The 14,793-nt window shown below is 43.6% G+C and overlaps 3 protein-coding genes across 3 annotated transcripts in view; all 3 read left to right on the top strand.

The window, feature by feature from the left end:
• Positions 1 to 14,793, top strand: part of LOC126562334 (serine protease inhibitor 2-like) — a 388,794-nt gene that overhangs the window by 348,058 nt on the left and 25,943 nt on the right. The gene's annotated exons all lie outside the window — the stretch shown is intronic.
• LOC126562061 (adenosine deaminase 2-A-like) lies at positions 1,653 to 3,584 on the top strand. Its single transcript, XM_050218473.1, has 3 exons — positions 1,653 to 2,405; positions 2,698 to 3,048; positions 3,132 to 3,584. The coding sequence occupies exons 1-3, from the start codon at positions 1,653 to 1,655 to the stop codon at positions 3,579 to 3,581; spliced, it is 1,554 nt and encodes a 517-aa protein (XP_050074430.1). The 3' UTR covers positions 3,582 to 3,584.
• On the top strand, positions 5,265 to 7,368 carry LOC126562124 (adenosine deaminase 2-like). The gene is made up of 3 exons (XM_050218547.1): positions 5,265 to 5,962; positions 6,025 to 6,372; positions 6,931 to 7,368. Exons 1-3 carry the CDS (start codon positions 5,270 to 5,272, stop codon positions 7,366 to 7,368), a joined length of 1,479 nt encoding a protein of 492 aa, XP_050074504.1. The 5' UTR covers positions 5,265 to 5,269.

Raw genomic sequence — 14,793 nt, 5'->3', positions numbered from 1 at the left:
ATTGTCTTTTACACACGCACACGTGCAATAGTGACGGTTGTGCAAGCAAGTACCAGAACCTCGTCACACAATCCACCGTCAGTTCGTACGCGGTAGCCGGCCACGAATCATTCACGGAGTACCGGTTCGGGCAACCGCCAAACGCGGTTGACTTTTCGACCCAGTCTACGTAAAACCTAGTGGCGAAAGAAACGAACCGTGGCTGAAGCATTCCTGCCGACTTCATCGCGCTTGATTAAGAGATCAAAAAGATCACAGTGAAATTGAACGGTTCGATTGAACGGCGCTTTTCACTAAGCGTACAAATTGTGCCGGGCTGTGATGGCGTTCACAAAGAAAGCATCGACGCCGTACCGTTGTAGGAGGGTCGTTTTTCACCCGCCAGTGACGTGCTCGATCAGGTGCGTACGTACGTGGGTAGTGCGAAAGGGTGGGGAGGGAGAGGGTCGGGTTTTTCGCGTGTGTTTTCCCAACATTTCAACAATGAACAAGAATCACCATTATGGCTGGAGAAGAAAAGGTGTGCCGCGATCCACACTTGCCAACCCAACCAGCTCAGAAAGCGGGAATGGCTGTGGCAGACTACGTACGCCACCGAGCTCGAACACTCGAGTTTGACTTTCGAAAATTTCGCTCTTGATTGACGGCGTTTCGACGGTGATTTTGCACGCTGACAGATTTCAAACATGCATCCAGCCGGACGTACGGTTGCATCCGATTGCTACAAATTTGCAGCTAGCGCTCCTGACAACGTCAAAAAAGTGACCGATTTTTGGTCATATTCTTGCCCGTGCCGGGTAAAGGTTTCGCGCGTTTGTGTGTGAAATGCTGCAAATCGGTGTTATATTTTCGTTTTCCGTGTCCATTTTTTTGGGGGAGTGCGATCGCAGGAACTACACAATCAACGGTTGACACTTTGCACAAACAAATCATGTGTCCGTGTTGCAAATTGGAACAGTGAGCGATAGGAGACTGCATGACACGGTTAGTGGAGGCGAAACATAAAAGCATTTGAAGAAAGAATTGAAGTGGGTTGTCGAAGTTGAACAAGCAAACCCTTTTGCGTGAAAAACAAGAGTGCAGGGTGTGATCTGTTTTGTGAATAGTTATGTAGTTCATGTCAGGAATTAGTGTATTAGGTCCAAAGTACCTTCCACTGTTTGTTTAATATTAAAAGAAATACTTTTAGAAAATTAAAACTGAAAATGGTTCAAATGGTTTTATAGTGGAACTATAGTGGAACATTAGGAAATAAAAGACAAAATCTTCTAAGGCATTAACAAGGAATTGATAAGCTTGGAATGGAGCTAATCTGACAGCAGCATACAGGAGGAAGTTATCCTTGCAGTATCTGGATGATACAATAAATTATTTAAACAAGAACTAGAGATCCGGTTACATGATCTGTACAGGTATAGTCTAGTTTTGACGTGTTCTAGCAGGTTGTTAAGCAGAAAATAAACAAAAGATTCAATTGAGAACTGGCGAGCTTATTAAAATAGTAGCAAACAAACAAGTAGTCATCCATTAACGCATTGCCAAAGGGTACACTTTTACTCGAACCACAGACGACCTCATTTAGCCAAACGCTGCAGTAAATTTTCATTGTCATCCTCTCTCTTTCTCCATATACCTCCCATCCAAGCGTTAGCATGTTGCTAATGTGTGGTTTATTGTCACTCCTCATTACGCCGGAAGCGCATATGATCATCGAACGTCCCACACGCCAATCACCAGATGACTACAGGAATCAGCGAGCTCTACTTACTCGCCAAGAGGCAGACCAAGCCTTCGGATCATCCATACTGCTGACTGCAAACGAAACCATCGTCAACAAACAGCTGAGAAAGCTAAAAATCAACGAACTAGCCAAAGGTTACTTCAATCCGTACAGCTTCTCCCCTGCACGCCACTTCTTTGAAGTGTTGGACGAGATCAACGCATCGCCTCTGTTTGAGTTTATCCGCGCGATGCCCAAAGGTGCTGTGCTGCATGCACATGATACCGCCCTAGCCAGCACGGAGGTGATCGTGAACGCGACGTACTTCCCTGACCTCTGGCAGCGTGGTAACTTCACCGACGGCCATGATCCCGAGTTTCTATTTTCGCGGGCGAAACCCACAACCGGTGGTGCCGGTTGGGAACCGGTGTCGACCGTTCGGAATCGGACAGGTGCCGACCGATACGATGAGCAGATCCGTCGTCTGTTTTCGCTGTTCGATGAGGATCCACTGCATGCGTATCGAAGCATTAACGATGTGTGGAATAGGTTTAGTAGGATTTTTCTGGCCCTCGATCCTATCGTCACGTACAAGCCCGTCTGGGAGTATTACTTTCGGGAGGCGTTGCGTGAGTTCTACGAGGATAACGTGATGTACCTGGAATTTCGAGGATTGCTGCCATCGGTAAGCACAGCGATATGGTGAGATAGACTGGACAGGTGAACATTAGCGCGAGACTTTATTGGACTGTCATGGTTGATGATTGATGGCATTTTTGTTGCTAACGTACAGTGAAAGGCCACCACAGATAGACAGAGGAATGATTGTTGTCAACCAGTATGCCCATGCAAACCACGTCGCAGCAGTGATATTTATTGGGAAGATTCCCAAGAATCTTAAATCGTGGAGCGTAATTCATTTGTTTTATTTTACATTTTATTTTAACTTTCCCACTTCATTACGACAATGCTTGCAGCTCTACGACCTAGACGGCAATACCTACAAGCCCGAAGAGGTGGTAGAAATCTACCGAACAATCACGGACGAATTCAAGGCCACCCATCCAGGATTTGCCGGCACAAAGTTCATCTACGCACCAATCCGGAATGCCGACGACCAAACTTTGGATCAATATTTAAAGCTTGCAGAACGATTACACCGCCAGTACGGTGACTACGTCGTTGGATTTGATCTCGTCGGCCAGGAGGACGGCAGCCGAACTTTACTGAGCATGGTTCCGAAGCTACTGAACCTACCTGACTCCATAAACTTTGTGTTCCACGCAGGCGAAACCAACTGGCAAGGTATGCCGTCGGATGAAAACTTGGTACGTACAGTCGCAGCCCCGGGTCAGTACCGTTTTTATTTTTGCTACGCGTGCTATAAATGTCTCCCTTCGTAACCCTCAAGTTCGATGCCGTTATGCTCGGTACGAAACGTATCGGGCATGGATACGCACTGCTCAAGCATCCGGTGCTGCTGAAGATGGTGAAGGAGCGAGACATCTGCGTCGAAATCAATCCCGTGTCCAATCAGGTGCTCAAGCTGGTAGCTGATTATCGGAATCATCCGGCAGCCATTCTGTTCACGTCCAACTTTCCACTGGTCGTGTCGTCGGACGATCCGTCATTCTGGTGCGCGGCACCACTCAGCCACGATTTCTACATGGCATTTCTGGGCATGACTGGAGCGGATCAGGACCTGCGAGTACTGAAACAGCTCGCACTCAACTCGTTGCGCTACAGCCTAATGAACGAGCAGGATAAGCGTGTGGCGGAAGCAATATTTGACCACTCCTGGAACGATTTCATCAATGCGAAAGTCGCACAAATATTGGCATCGAAGCGAAATGAGGTGTGAGTGGAAATTGTGAAATAAAGTATGAAGCAGGAACGCTCAGGAACAAGTTCTACTCTTATGTTATTACATGTCCGTTATTGGTGCTTCGTGTGAAGTAAGCTCATAACTGCCACGATGTGTACAAAGTGATATTACTTTTTATTTACTCGCTGACCATAAATACAGTAGCATTTTTTATTCTTTCGAATGAAACAAAATAAAAAACCTCCACAATGTTTCACTCAAATAAAAGGTACGCAAGCTGCTGCCATTAACACTAGCAAGGAGCTTTGGATGATAAGCTTGATAAAAATTTCGATATTGAGAAGGTAATTGTCATGTAGGAGCAAATCTTAATTTCAAATATAGCCTGCAGAAAAACTGTCATGCCATTCAGCATTTATTCAGTCAGTTTTATTATTTTTTATTCTTTCTTAAAATCAGCTTTTGGCAGCATTATGTATAAAAAAAAATCAAACAATTTTAATTACCAATATTCTTCACCATTTTCCACTGATTGATCGCTTTTTTGCTCAACACTCAAAGCACGAGTCCCTATCACACACTACAAAACCTTCAACAACAATCGCGTGCTACACAAGGAATGGTTGTATTCCATCCCAAACTGATCGAGTCTTATCTGCCCTGTACCACGCGTATCAAATGGCACAGTTAAAGTGTCAGAATATAGCATGAAAAGTTAAAACAAGGCATATTCTGCAACCAAACCGCACAACGTAAAAATGCTACTATTACTTTGAATCCAGAATCAGGACACTTCTCCTTGGTTTAACGACCTCCAAGGTCATGCCGGCCATCGAAATGGCTTACTAGACTGCCGATACCACGTAGTTGGTTAGTCAGACCTCACTACGAGGGGACGGTCCGGATGGGATTTGAATCCCGGTCCCGCCGTTTGAAGACCTACATCACCGGGCAGCCCTAGTCACAATCAATCCATGGCACGGTGCAAAACGGGCGAATGATAAGTGTACGAATAAAGGTGGCAGCAAACAAGCAACAAACAGTTGTTTGTTTGGCAACAATAATAAAATAAACACAACGCTCCCTTTCTGCAGCTGCCACCATTTCGTTCCACAGACACACACACACACACACGCAAATGCCGAGGAAGTTCGAGCTGTTGTCGTCAATGAATTCTGCGCAGACCTCCCCGCTCGAGTGGGGTATGGTTGTGTGAAGGGACTGTTTGTGTAGGAGTGTGTTCTGATAATCCCAAACCCCACCATAGTGCCTACAGGCGCCCAACCCCATCGATCCAATGCATTATCAACCACGCCGTCACATGGGAGGGGATGCGAGTTGCCATCTTGCCACCCTGGAAACGAACCTCGGAACGATGACGTCCATCAAAACCGAACCGGCCCTGATGATGGTGGTGAACGTGTTGGTAATACAACACCAACACCAGACGAACCTAACACCACTTCACGTTGTGCCTGCGATATCTTGTGGAGATCGCATTGAAATTATCTTTTCATGACGCTCGCTTCTTTATGCTGTCGTGTGATTTTTGCTTTGTTTTTTTTTTTTTTATTGTACCACACATCAAGAATCGGTTTCGCTGCGAAGGTCGCGATTGTGCTAGCTCACTCAGTACTAGCGTGAACGCGTGGCGTGTAGCTCCATTTCTCCTTTGTAGCTAGAGTCGCGGTTTTTGTCACAGTTCTCTCTTATTTTTTTCGCGAATGGCCCGTCCCTCGTACGATGAGTTTAGCCGGCAGCGTGAGGAGTTCTTCGGCCGGGAACAGGGTCGGGGACTTGGTGCCGATCTGGTGCTGAGTGGCGACGAGCAGCGACTCAACCGGTACGTGATGCATCTCAAGCAGCAGGAACTTGCCAAGGGTGTGGACAATCCGTACGAGCTTGTTTCGGCCCGGCATTTCTTCGAGATGCTCGAACGCATCAACGACTCACCGCTGTTCAAGCTGATCCAGCAGATGCCGAAAGGTGGCGTTTTGCATGCTCACGACACCGCTATAGGGAGTACGGAGTTGATCGTGCGGGCCACACGCCATGAACATCTCTGGCAGAGTGGTAACATCCCGCAGGCTGACGGTGATCCGATGCCGGTGTACAAATTTTCACGCGCCAAACCGACCGCTGAAGGTGAGTGGCGTTCGGTGGCGGACATTCGAAGCTCGCTGGGCGATGAAGCGTACGATGAGGCTGTACGGAAAATGTTCACGCTTTACACGAAGGACCCGTTAAATGCTCACCGTGACATTAACGATGTTTGGCGCAAGTTTATGGCACTGTTCATTTGTTTCGAGCCAATGGTAACATACCGCCCGGTGTGGGAAGAATACTTTTATGGTTGTTTAGAAGAGTTGCTTGCTGATAACGTCACTTATTTGGAGTTCCGAGGACTGTTGCCTCCGGTAAGCAGACAATTTCGTGATCTCCGTTAGAGTAAACTAAACTAACGTCTCTTGCATTGTAGGTCTACGATCTTGATGATCGCAAATACTCCCCGCAAGATATCGTTCAAATGTACGTCGATCAGTCGGAAAAGTTTCTCCGCGCACATCCCAAGTTCATGGGCGTTAAGTTTATCTATGCACCGTTAAAGTTTTGCGACGACAGCACGTTCGACGGTTACCTTACGTTGGTGCAGCAGCTTAAAGAACGCTTCCCGAACTTCATCGCCGGCTTTGACCTCGTCGGGCAGGAAGACCTTGGACGACCACATACGGATTTCAACGAGCGGCTTCTTACCCTACCACCAGCAATCAATTTCTTCTTCCATGCCGGCGAAACGAATTGGGCTGGACGGCGGGACGAAAATTTGGTAGGTATACCGATAAGATATGTAACAATGGCCGTGTGGCAACTAATTCCAGACTATGCTCCAAGTGACAGGTGGATCGATTGAACGATCGATGCCCAAATATGTGATTAAGGTTGAATATTAAAGGGTGTGTGGTTAAATTTGAATTAAAGGTCGGACCGACACTTGCTCGTCATTGATAAAAGAGACCAAAGATAAGCCCTAAAGCCCGATTAAACTCGTGGACAGCTTGTTGCCATATGGTTTTATCAGTGGTTCTCATGCACCTGCACTCGTTTCAATTACAAATATTTTTTTAAATTCGAATGAAGTTTATAAAATAATTCCATTATTTATAGGAATGTTTCGTTCATAGCATTAGAATATTCGATCAATTATGAGAACTTTCGTCGATTCTAACATGTACATGTAAATATTAAAATATGAAAAATTGATAAAGATTAAGTGTCATAACAAATTATACAATAGCCGCACTGTGCGATTCTATTCTCCTTAATCCATCCTACCACGAGCACGGATCTAGCAAAACTTATACTTTTCAACCAAAAAACTTTCCAGATCGACGCCATCCTGCTGGGAACGAAGCGCATCGGTCACGGGTTTGCCGCCCTCAAGCATCCGGTCGTACTGGAGGAGGTTAAGAAGCGTCAAGTATGCATCGAGCTGAACCCCATCTCTAACCAGGTGCTGAAGTTGGTGCAAGATTTTCGCAACCATCCCGGTGCGTTCTACTTCTCCGACAACTATCCCGTGGTGGTGTCCTCGGACGATCCGTCCTTCTGGTGTGCATCGCCACTGAGTCATGACTTTTTCGTCGCCTTCATGGGACTGGCGTCGGCCCGGGCGGACATACGGTTGCTGAAAAAGCTCGCACTCAACTCGATCGAGTACAGCTCGATGGAGGGCGAAGAGAAAGTTGCGGCCGCACAGAAGTGGACCAACGCCTGGAACGAATTTGTGCAGGAATCGCTCAAAAGCATTCCGGCAGAGTTTTAGCTTTGTAGCGTATTTGGAATGCAAAACCCGTCTGTATCAGTATTTCGTTTGCTCGTAAATCAATAGAAGCAGTCGATTTTTTTTCGATTCTTTTGTGCTTGTGGATTTATAGTAAACAGACACAAGACGATTCAAAATGAACAATGAAAAATAATTAAATATCCGTACTTTTGTGCAATTCCTGTGGGAGATGTGATTATGAAAATCAATCCAAAAAATTGCCTGTCAATTGCAGGACACTCAGAACCTAAGAGACATCAGCAATAAATGTTCTCACCTCAAACGATACAGTCACCAAATTCACTCACCACTTGCAGCTCATAAAAAATACATTCTTAAGATTTGACCACACTCCTTGCCATCCACTCGTTTTAAGGGCGAATGTGTCTAGTGATGCGCTTCTTGTTTGTACACCGTGAAAAAGCTTGTCCTCGACGTGACACGAGCACTCGACTTCTCGGTCAAGCGTATGTTGATCATGAAAACCTATGTTTAGCACCCGGCTGACACATTCCACTGGAGCTTCCGATGCTTCGTTCTTCGACCGCAGTTTTTCTTTTTTCGTATTATTTGCTTGTTTTGTATGTGTCTGGCACAGCGGGAACCATTTCGCAACGGTCAAGAAAAAGCGCTTCGATAGCATCAACAAATTGGTGTCCCTTAGCTGCCGGACAGTGCCGGTGAACGAGACTATCATCTTGTGTGGAAAATGTCTTCCAATGGCACAATCCATGTGGAGAAAGTGCGCACCCGAGCCGTCTTGAGTAACACAGTTTCAAGGAAATGAAAATATCGTCACATTATGAAGCGAGCAACGACTTTGGGGAATGAGACAAACGTGTCCCGACTGACCAAAATCAGGGCTTTTTTTCCTTTCAGCAGACATTTCCCATTCTGCAAGGGGCAGTGGTCGAGACGCTCTCAAAAAAGCAATGTCCCAATTGCTGGCCACTGGATCGATGTGAGGTCGAGTTCATCATATATCACTAAAGATGAAATGGAAGGGAACCGAGCGTAGCAACGTAGCAAAGAATGTCCTTGTGCCTAGTTAAAGATTTTTGCAAAACGACCGCTACAGGATGCTTAGGCCAGCGGGACAGCAGAAATTGTCGTCCAAACTCTACGTGATGACAATCCACATACACATTTGCCGGCAGGCCGATAAATCACACCATCAAGTCGATGGCTCATTTTGATCACTCGGACGGCGGATGGAATGAAGTAATTTTCCGTGTTATTTATTGGGTGATTGGGACGGCGCTAGAGCATAAATATGTCACAAGCACGGGCAGGCAATTCAGGCTTTAAACGAATTGTGACAAATTGGATGAAGAGTGTATGGAGATCGGTTATTTTGAAACGTTCTAGTTCTCAAACAATACCTTAAAACTTTTGAAGATTGCGGATGAAGAGAATGTGTTAAAAATTCTGCTTTATCTCAACTTTAATTTTGTTTAATTATTAATTGCAATTTCCTACAAACTACAAAAATCTATTTCAAGAAAAGTGAACCACAAGCAGCTTAGTTTCACACGTTGATTTACTATCAATATTCAATGCATCAGATACATTCCACCTTTGTTCCAACATTGCGCAGGACACTCTGGGAAATTACACTGGCAAAAGCTCAATCACGATGGTCAGAAATCTAGCTCGTGCTCTATCTCCTCCAGCAGCAATCTAATTCTCCGCCCGATAGATTCATTAGAAGATAACAAGGAAATAAACAACGTCACATGTCTCCGGCACAACGGACGGCTCCGCTGGTCGGTACGCTTGTTAGCTTAATCGAGTGATGGATTCTGGACGGGTACCGGCGAAGGTGAAAAGCATTTCTTCTCACACCCACACCGGACACAAAGCGCTTCGCACCCTTCAGACGGAAGTTGGGCAGACTAAGCAGTCAAATGAAAATTGATGGCAGAGCATAAATCTGGCCATCGAATTTTCCCAGCAAACAATGGGTGCGAGAAGAGCCGTGCGAAAACAGAAACGAACAAAACTGAAGCAAAACCGAGAACACGAGACTAATTCAATTTGTCTAACAATCACCACGCGATTCGATGGCAGAGAAACACCTCATTAGCTTAGCGCGCGTAGCCAATCCGTTGTGGTGGCTTCTTTTTTTTTTGCATAAAGAAACCGAATACAACTCAAGCAAGCGATTGCTACTTGCTTTATGCGCTTCGGGGATTAGCGGGCAGCATTGCAACATAATAGAGAAAGAATAAAGTCTCCCTGCCATTATTCAACTTCTCACTAACGCTTCCAATTGCAGATTACTGCTACTCGAGCGAACCCGAGCAGCGAACGGCGCATTCAAGCATAATGAACGTTATGACGCGAAATTTATTGGAAAATCATCTTTCCACCTCATATTGTCTGCCATCGAGCAAAAAAGAAATAACTGAAAACCGGAAAGCGCTATCGTACCGCTGCCGAAACGGACGGAAGTCAATTTGAGCTGTCCGTTTTAATTATCTTCCCCATCGGAGTGGTGCGATTTTCGCGATTGGGATTCATTAGTGGTATTGATTTTTTCTTTAGCGCTATTCATTAAAAGATGCATATTTCCTTGAGGGTCGTTTGGTTCTTTTTTTTTCGTATCGTGCTATTTGAATTGATTTATAATCGACTAATCAATAGTTGACCAGATTGCTAAGTGGATATCTATATTGTAAGAAGCTTAAACTATGTGTTTAAGCTCTATCAGTAAGAGAAGAAGCTTGGATAATTGTGTATGTAATTGTGTATGAAAAACCTGATTTGTGATAGTGTGCTTGCACTTTAAGATTTGACAATTGCTCATAGAAGCCTGAAACGCATACAGGCAATTCTAGGAGAAGAAGCAGTCAAAAAACCATCCTATTTGTAGTCCACAAAATACTCTCTTTTTTTGTCAAACACTTTAAACGACTTTTCGGAACAGTATCGTACGTAGTATGGGGACCGGAGCGGGGTTCAAACCCCATACGGGATCGTAACCACCCTAAGGACTTACTATCCAACAATGTGGTATTGACAAGTCTAGTTAAGCCATTCAATGACCGGCGTGACCTTACAAGCCAAAAGCTCGTTAAGCCAAAAAAACTGAAGGAGAAGAAGAAGAATAAGAAGAAGAAGGAGAGGAAGAGGAAAAAGAAGAGTTAAGAAGAAGATTGCCTTGAACCATTTAACGAACGTTTAAACCATCAACAAAAGTTCACTCTTCACGGGCATTTTTATGTTATGAAATTATTGAAAAGAACTAAGCATTTAATAAAATAAAATATATTTAAACTGTCCGCTTTACACCAATGCTTATGTTTCCGAGCGGAATCGGAAACGTGAATCCATATTTCATTTCTCCACAACTACAACAATCAATGACTTTTCTTGGGTAGAAAATAAAATCAACAAACAAACACTTCAGCCTTCAGCATTATTTGCAACCAGCACTCGGTAACATTGATAAATTGTCAGCATTCCAAACACACACATGCGCTGAAACCTCAACAAAAAACACTCAAAACTTTGCAGTGTGTACATATTCGCCTGCCTGCACTGCCACAGAACACAACAAAAAATAATTATAATGCATTAATAACGAGTTGGGTGGAAAGAAAACGAGGAAAAACCCAAATCTGCAGCATCCGATAGAAGCAAGGGTGGTAAAATGGGTTGACGCTTCTTGACCCGGGGGTTAGGACCCGGGTGTATCGTACGATAACACTTTTCAATTTGCACTTAACCATTCACACAGCAGTGTACATCCAGGACTGTGCCACTACCTTGACGCATAACCACCCATAACGGAACCCCCACCGTCAACACGTTCGATTGGTCATTTTGCAGCGGAACGGCGATATAGACACGGTTCGTGACTCATTTTCAGCCGCCTGGACATGCAACCCCCTTACTGCCCCGTGGTCCCGCGTGTCATCAGACCCGGGGGTGCGGTTGCGGTTGTTATCCTTGTTAATGGAAATGGATTAAAATTTTATTAGCAACTCTGCAGGGTTGCTGTTTGTCGATGTTCGGGTAGCTCCAATGGTGCTGGCCGGTTAGTGTCGCAGGACGTTATTTTGCCGTATTTATTCACATGCACGGCGCGGGCACCGGGTGCCGATAGAGGGCACGAGAAAAACTTTTTTCCCTGAACAATGGCAGCAAAGGGGTGGCAAAATGTAATTATTTATGTTTTAATATGTATTTTTTCTTCTCGGTGTTTTGGTGTCAACGAAGCGTAAGCTTGTGCGAAACGGAGATGAGACATTTTGATTGTGCTGGTGGACAAACGACGTTGGCCAGTCCTTTTCTAGCTTTGTGTTTGAATGTTGCTCTTTCCAGACAGTTGATGAATAAACAAGGCATTGGCAATCAACAATCAAAGCCATTATGAAATGTAAGCTGGAATTATATGAACAAAATAGCACAAAGAGGGCTTCAAAGAGTTTCATTCCAATTCATATCCATTATTCAATTACACTTACCTCAAGAAAACCACCTGAAAGGCATCCAAATAAATCTATTATATTTTTATCATTTTGATCGTTCTTTATTCACTTTCAATCACTTGCTCCGTTGTGTGTTTTATTTTTCCACTGTGTTTTACATATCTGTTTTCCGTTTAATAATCTCCTCCTAATTGATATCTGCCAACTTGCTGGGGTATACAAACGTCCTTGCTTTTTTTTCTCTTTGCATCAATTCAAACATTTTCCAAACCATTTCCCGATTCTCCAACTGTTTCGCTTACTTACACACTTTCCCTCTTCGCGGTCTGCCGTAAAACTTTAATTTCACATTCACTTTAACTGGATTTGCAGTTTCGTCAAGCGTTTGTACGCTCTTGATCGGTTTGCTTTTTTCTTGTCTATTTTTCCCATATGTACATACGTATTGTGCAATGATGATATATTTATATAATCACAAGCACCCTCACACACTGTTGAATCCTCGAATTTCCTTTAGAGTGCTGTTTTATGGCTAGCGTAAAGGATTGCTGTGTGCCATCGTCTTCAGTTCCCGTGTGTGATCGTGTGCAGAATAAATAATTCTGAAGCGGTTGTACAAGTGTTTAGGAAAATGGTTCGTGGGTCTGTCTGTCTGCCTGGTACCATGTGTGGATGTATCACGGTTAAGAGCATTTTATTTTCTCCGTTCGTTAACCATAATACACGGCAACATGTCCCGAGAGAGAGAGAGAGAGAAAAAAAAGTGTATATAAGTTTTTCATTAGTTTTTGAATTGTATTTTTACTCTACTTCGTGTTTGATTTCTTCTTCGACTTTTGGTTCAAAAACGGTTCAACATGATATCGCCTTGTTTCCGTTCGTTCTGCTTCGTTATTTTTGGGTTTTTCATTACATCGACCCTTACTGCAACGTTGCCATTGTGGTTGTGACAATGTTTTAGAATAGTTAATTAGATTTATGGCCACCATAATACACAAGTATCACTCTAGTGCTGTTGGTAGTCATTCGGTTGTTTTTCTTATACCTTTTTCTTTAATAACTTTTTAAGATTTATTTTATACAGTGGAAAAATACAAAGTCGATACAAAAAGGGGAATAGCCTTTTCATTTTAAGAAAAAAAAAACATAGAAAAAAATTAAACTTTCGTCCGCAGTTTAGATTAAATTTAATAATTTATAGCAATGGCGTGTTAAAAGCAAATTTTAATGAAGTTTCAGAGCCACTTTTGCGCATTTTAAACAGTACTTAATAAAAAGGCAAGCAAAACGAAAAAAATCCTATTCAAAAATTCATCACATTTGAACCAATAATTCATACTCAAATTGATCAATTAAACGATCTTCAAATCATCAACCTACCCAAAGACATGTTTCAGTATTCACTTTTACCAATAAACCCCCCATTAAAATCCGCAGCACAAATAATATAAGTCCTGACGAACATTCTACATTTTGATATCGTTTATTATAAGGAAACTCACCACACCACTCAGTACCACTACCACTTATTCTACGAGATCAATCACCGGTGAGCTGCGTTGCTTGCTTATTCTTTGGTCCTGAAATTGTATTTATCGCACCGTTTCACCATTCCCAACGGTCAAATATGCTGCAGCGGTGCATACGCTTTTGCAGTACGACCCAATTTCCTTATGCTGCAGAGTTTCATCCCTTTTCTTGTACAGCTCGCTCAAGAAACCACCAGGATTCGCCCCCAAAGGAAAGCGGGAAATGGAACAGACGAAACACACACACAAATGTAGAGAAGGAAATGCTTCCTCATCCACATACATTCATTATGATTTGCTGAACGAATGATGAGTCTCCGGCAACCGCCAAGTGAGGAACTCAGCGGAAGCGTTTCGTTCACTGGTTCGCTTCGGTAACGTTTTGGTGGAAGTATCTTTTTATCTGTGCTGTCGTTTCGCGTACTAGCATTCAACCGTCCCATTCCATCTCCACAGTAAAAGACCTATCAAGAGTTTGAAACCATTCATACGTTTATGCGGAAACTGTGGTTTTGTGGATAGAAGTAGAATGCGATGATTATAGTGATGATTCTTCTTTAGCGCGTTTTTTTCTTCTCTATGTACCAATGCTTGAGGTTACTGTGAGGATATGGTGGTTTGCGGGTCAGGTTAGTTGTTGGGGTTTTTGTGTGTTTCCTTTCTTCAAACGTTTCTTCCTTTCCCCAAGTAGACTGTAGTTCCCAGTTTTCGCTATGTTTTCCTATTTTTATGTAGGTCCTCTCTTCCCCGAGAGCAATAGATACTAGTTGTGTGGAATGTTGCTCTATGTTCTATGCTCTACGTTAGCATTTTATCACTTGCGGTTACGGGTTAACTGCCACGGCTCGGTACGATATCGAGTTCATTATCATTGTGTCCGCTGACACAAAAAATCGCACCATTTACGCGCTTTCTCTACGGGACTTTTCCCATTCGCTTCCCAATCCCAGGAACGAGCAAGGTGTGCTTTCTTTCAATAAATTACAAAGCTTTCTTCTGCCATTTCATGAGCGCCTAAAAAAAGCGTTACAATCTACAGCGTTTTGTTTGTTTTAACCCGGGCGGAGAAGGTATAAATATTTCCAAGTGCTGTTCTTCACGTACTTGTTCCAGAATCGATCAACTTCAGACTGCATCACTCTACTCAGATTCTATTAAAAACTATGTACAAGCAGCATTTAGTGATTCCTTCTTTCTACGTTATGACCCTTCGTTATGCCTTCTCCATTCGACGAACGACGAGGTGATTAAACCGGCCGGCAAGGGTTTTGTATTTGCATATGTTTTTTGAAGTTTTGAATGTGTCCCGGTACAGGATAATGGAAAGGGCATTTCCTCAACAAAATAAACAAAAGGTCTTCATACACGCAGGCACACACACACACGCAAAGAAAAATACCTAATAAAGGAGCATCTTTTTAGGGCAATGCATCGATGTACAATATGACAACGTTTCGTCG

The sequence above is a fragment of the Anopheles maculipalpis genome, chromosome 3RL (assembly GCF_943734695.1).
Source record: "Anopheles maculipalpis chromosome 3RL, idAnoMacuDA_375_x, whole genome shotgun sequence".
Classification (NCBI taxonomy): domain Eukaryota; kingdom Metazoa; phylum Arthropoda; class Insecta; order Diptera; family Culicidae; genus Anopheles; species Anopheles maculipalpis.
The sequence above is the reverse complement of the archived record's forward strand: the minus strand, read 5'-3'. Positions and strand labels throughout refer to the sequence as shown.

What these genes read in the sequence shown, in the direction of transcription:
- LOC126562124 (XM_050218547.1), top strand. Translation starts at nt 5,270, where the DNA reads ATGGCCCGTCCCTCGTACGATGAGTTTAGCCGGCAGCGTGAGGAGTTC. An exon ending in TCCGAGGACTGTTGCCTCCG is followed by an intron (nt 5,963 to 6,024) that starts GTAAGCAGACAA and finishes CTTGCATTGTAG; the next exon opens with GTCTACGATCTTGATGATCG. An exon ending in GACGGCGGGACGAAAATTTG is followed by an intron (nt 6,373 to 6,930) that starts GTAGGTATACCG and finishes AAAACTTTCCAG; the next exon opens with ATCGACGCCATCCTGCTGGG.
- LOC126562061 (XM_050218473.1), top strand. Translation starts at nt 1,653, where the DNA reads ATGTTGCTAATGTGTGGTTTATTGTCACTCCTCATTACGCCGGAAGCG. An exon ending in TTCGAGGATTGCTGCCATCG is followed by an intron (nt 2,406 to 2,697) that starts GTAAGCACAGCG and finishes CAATGCTTGCAG; the next exon opens with CTCTACGACCTAGACGGCAA. An exon ending in TGCCGTCGGATGAAAACTTG is followed by an intron (nt 3,049 to 3,131) that starts GTACGTACAGTC and finishes GTAACCCTCAAG; the next exon opens with TTCGATGCCGTTATGCTCGG.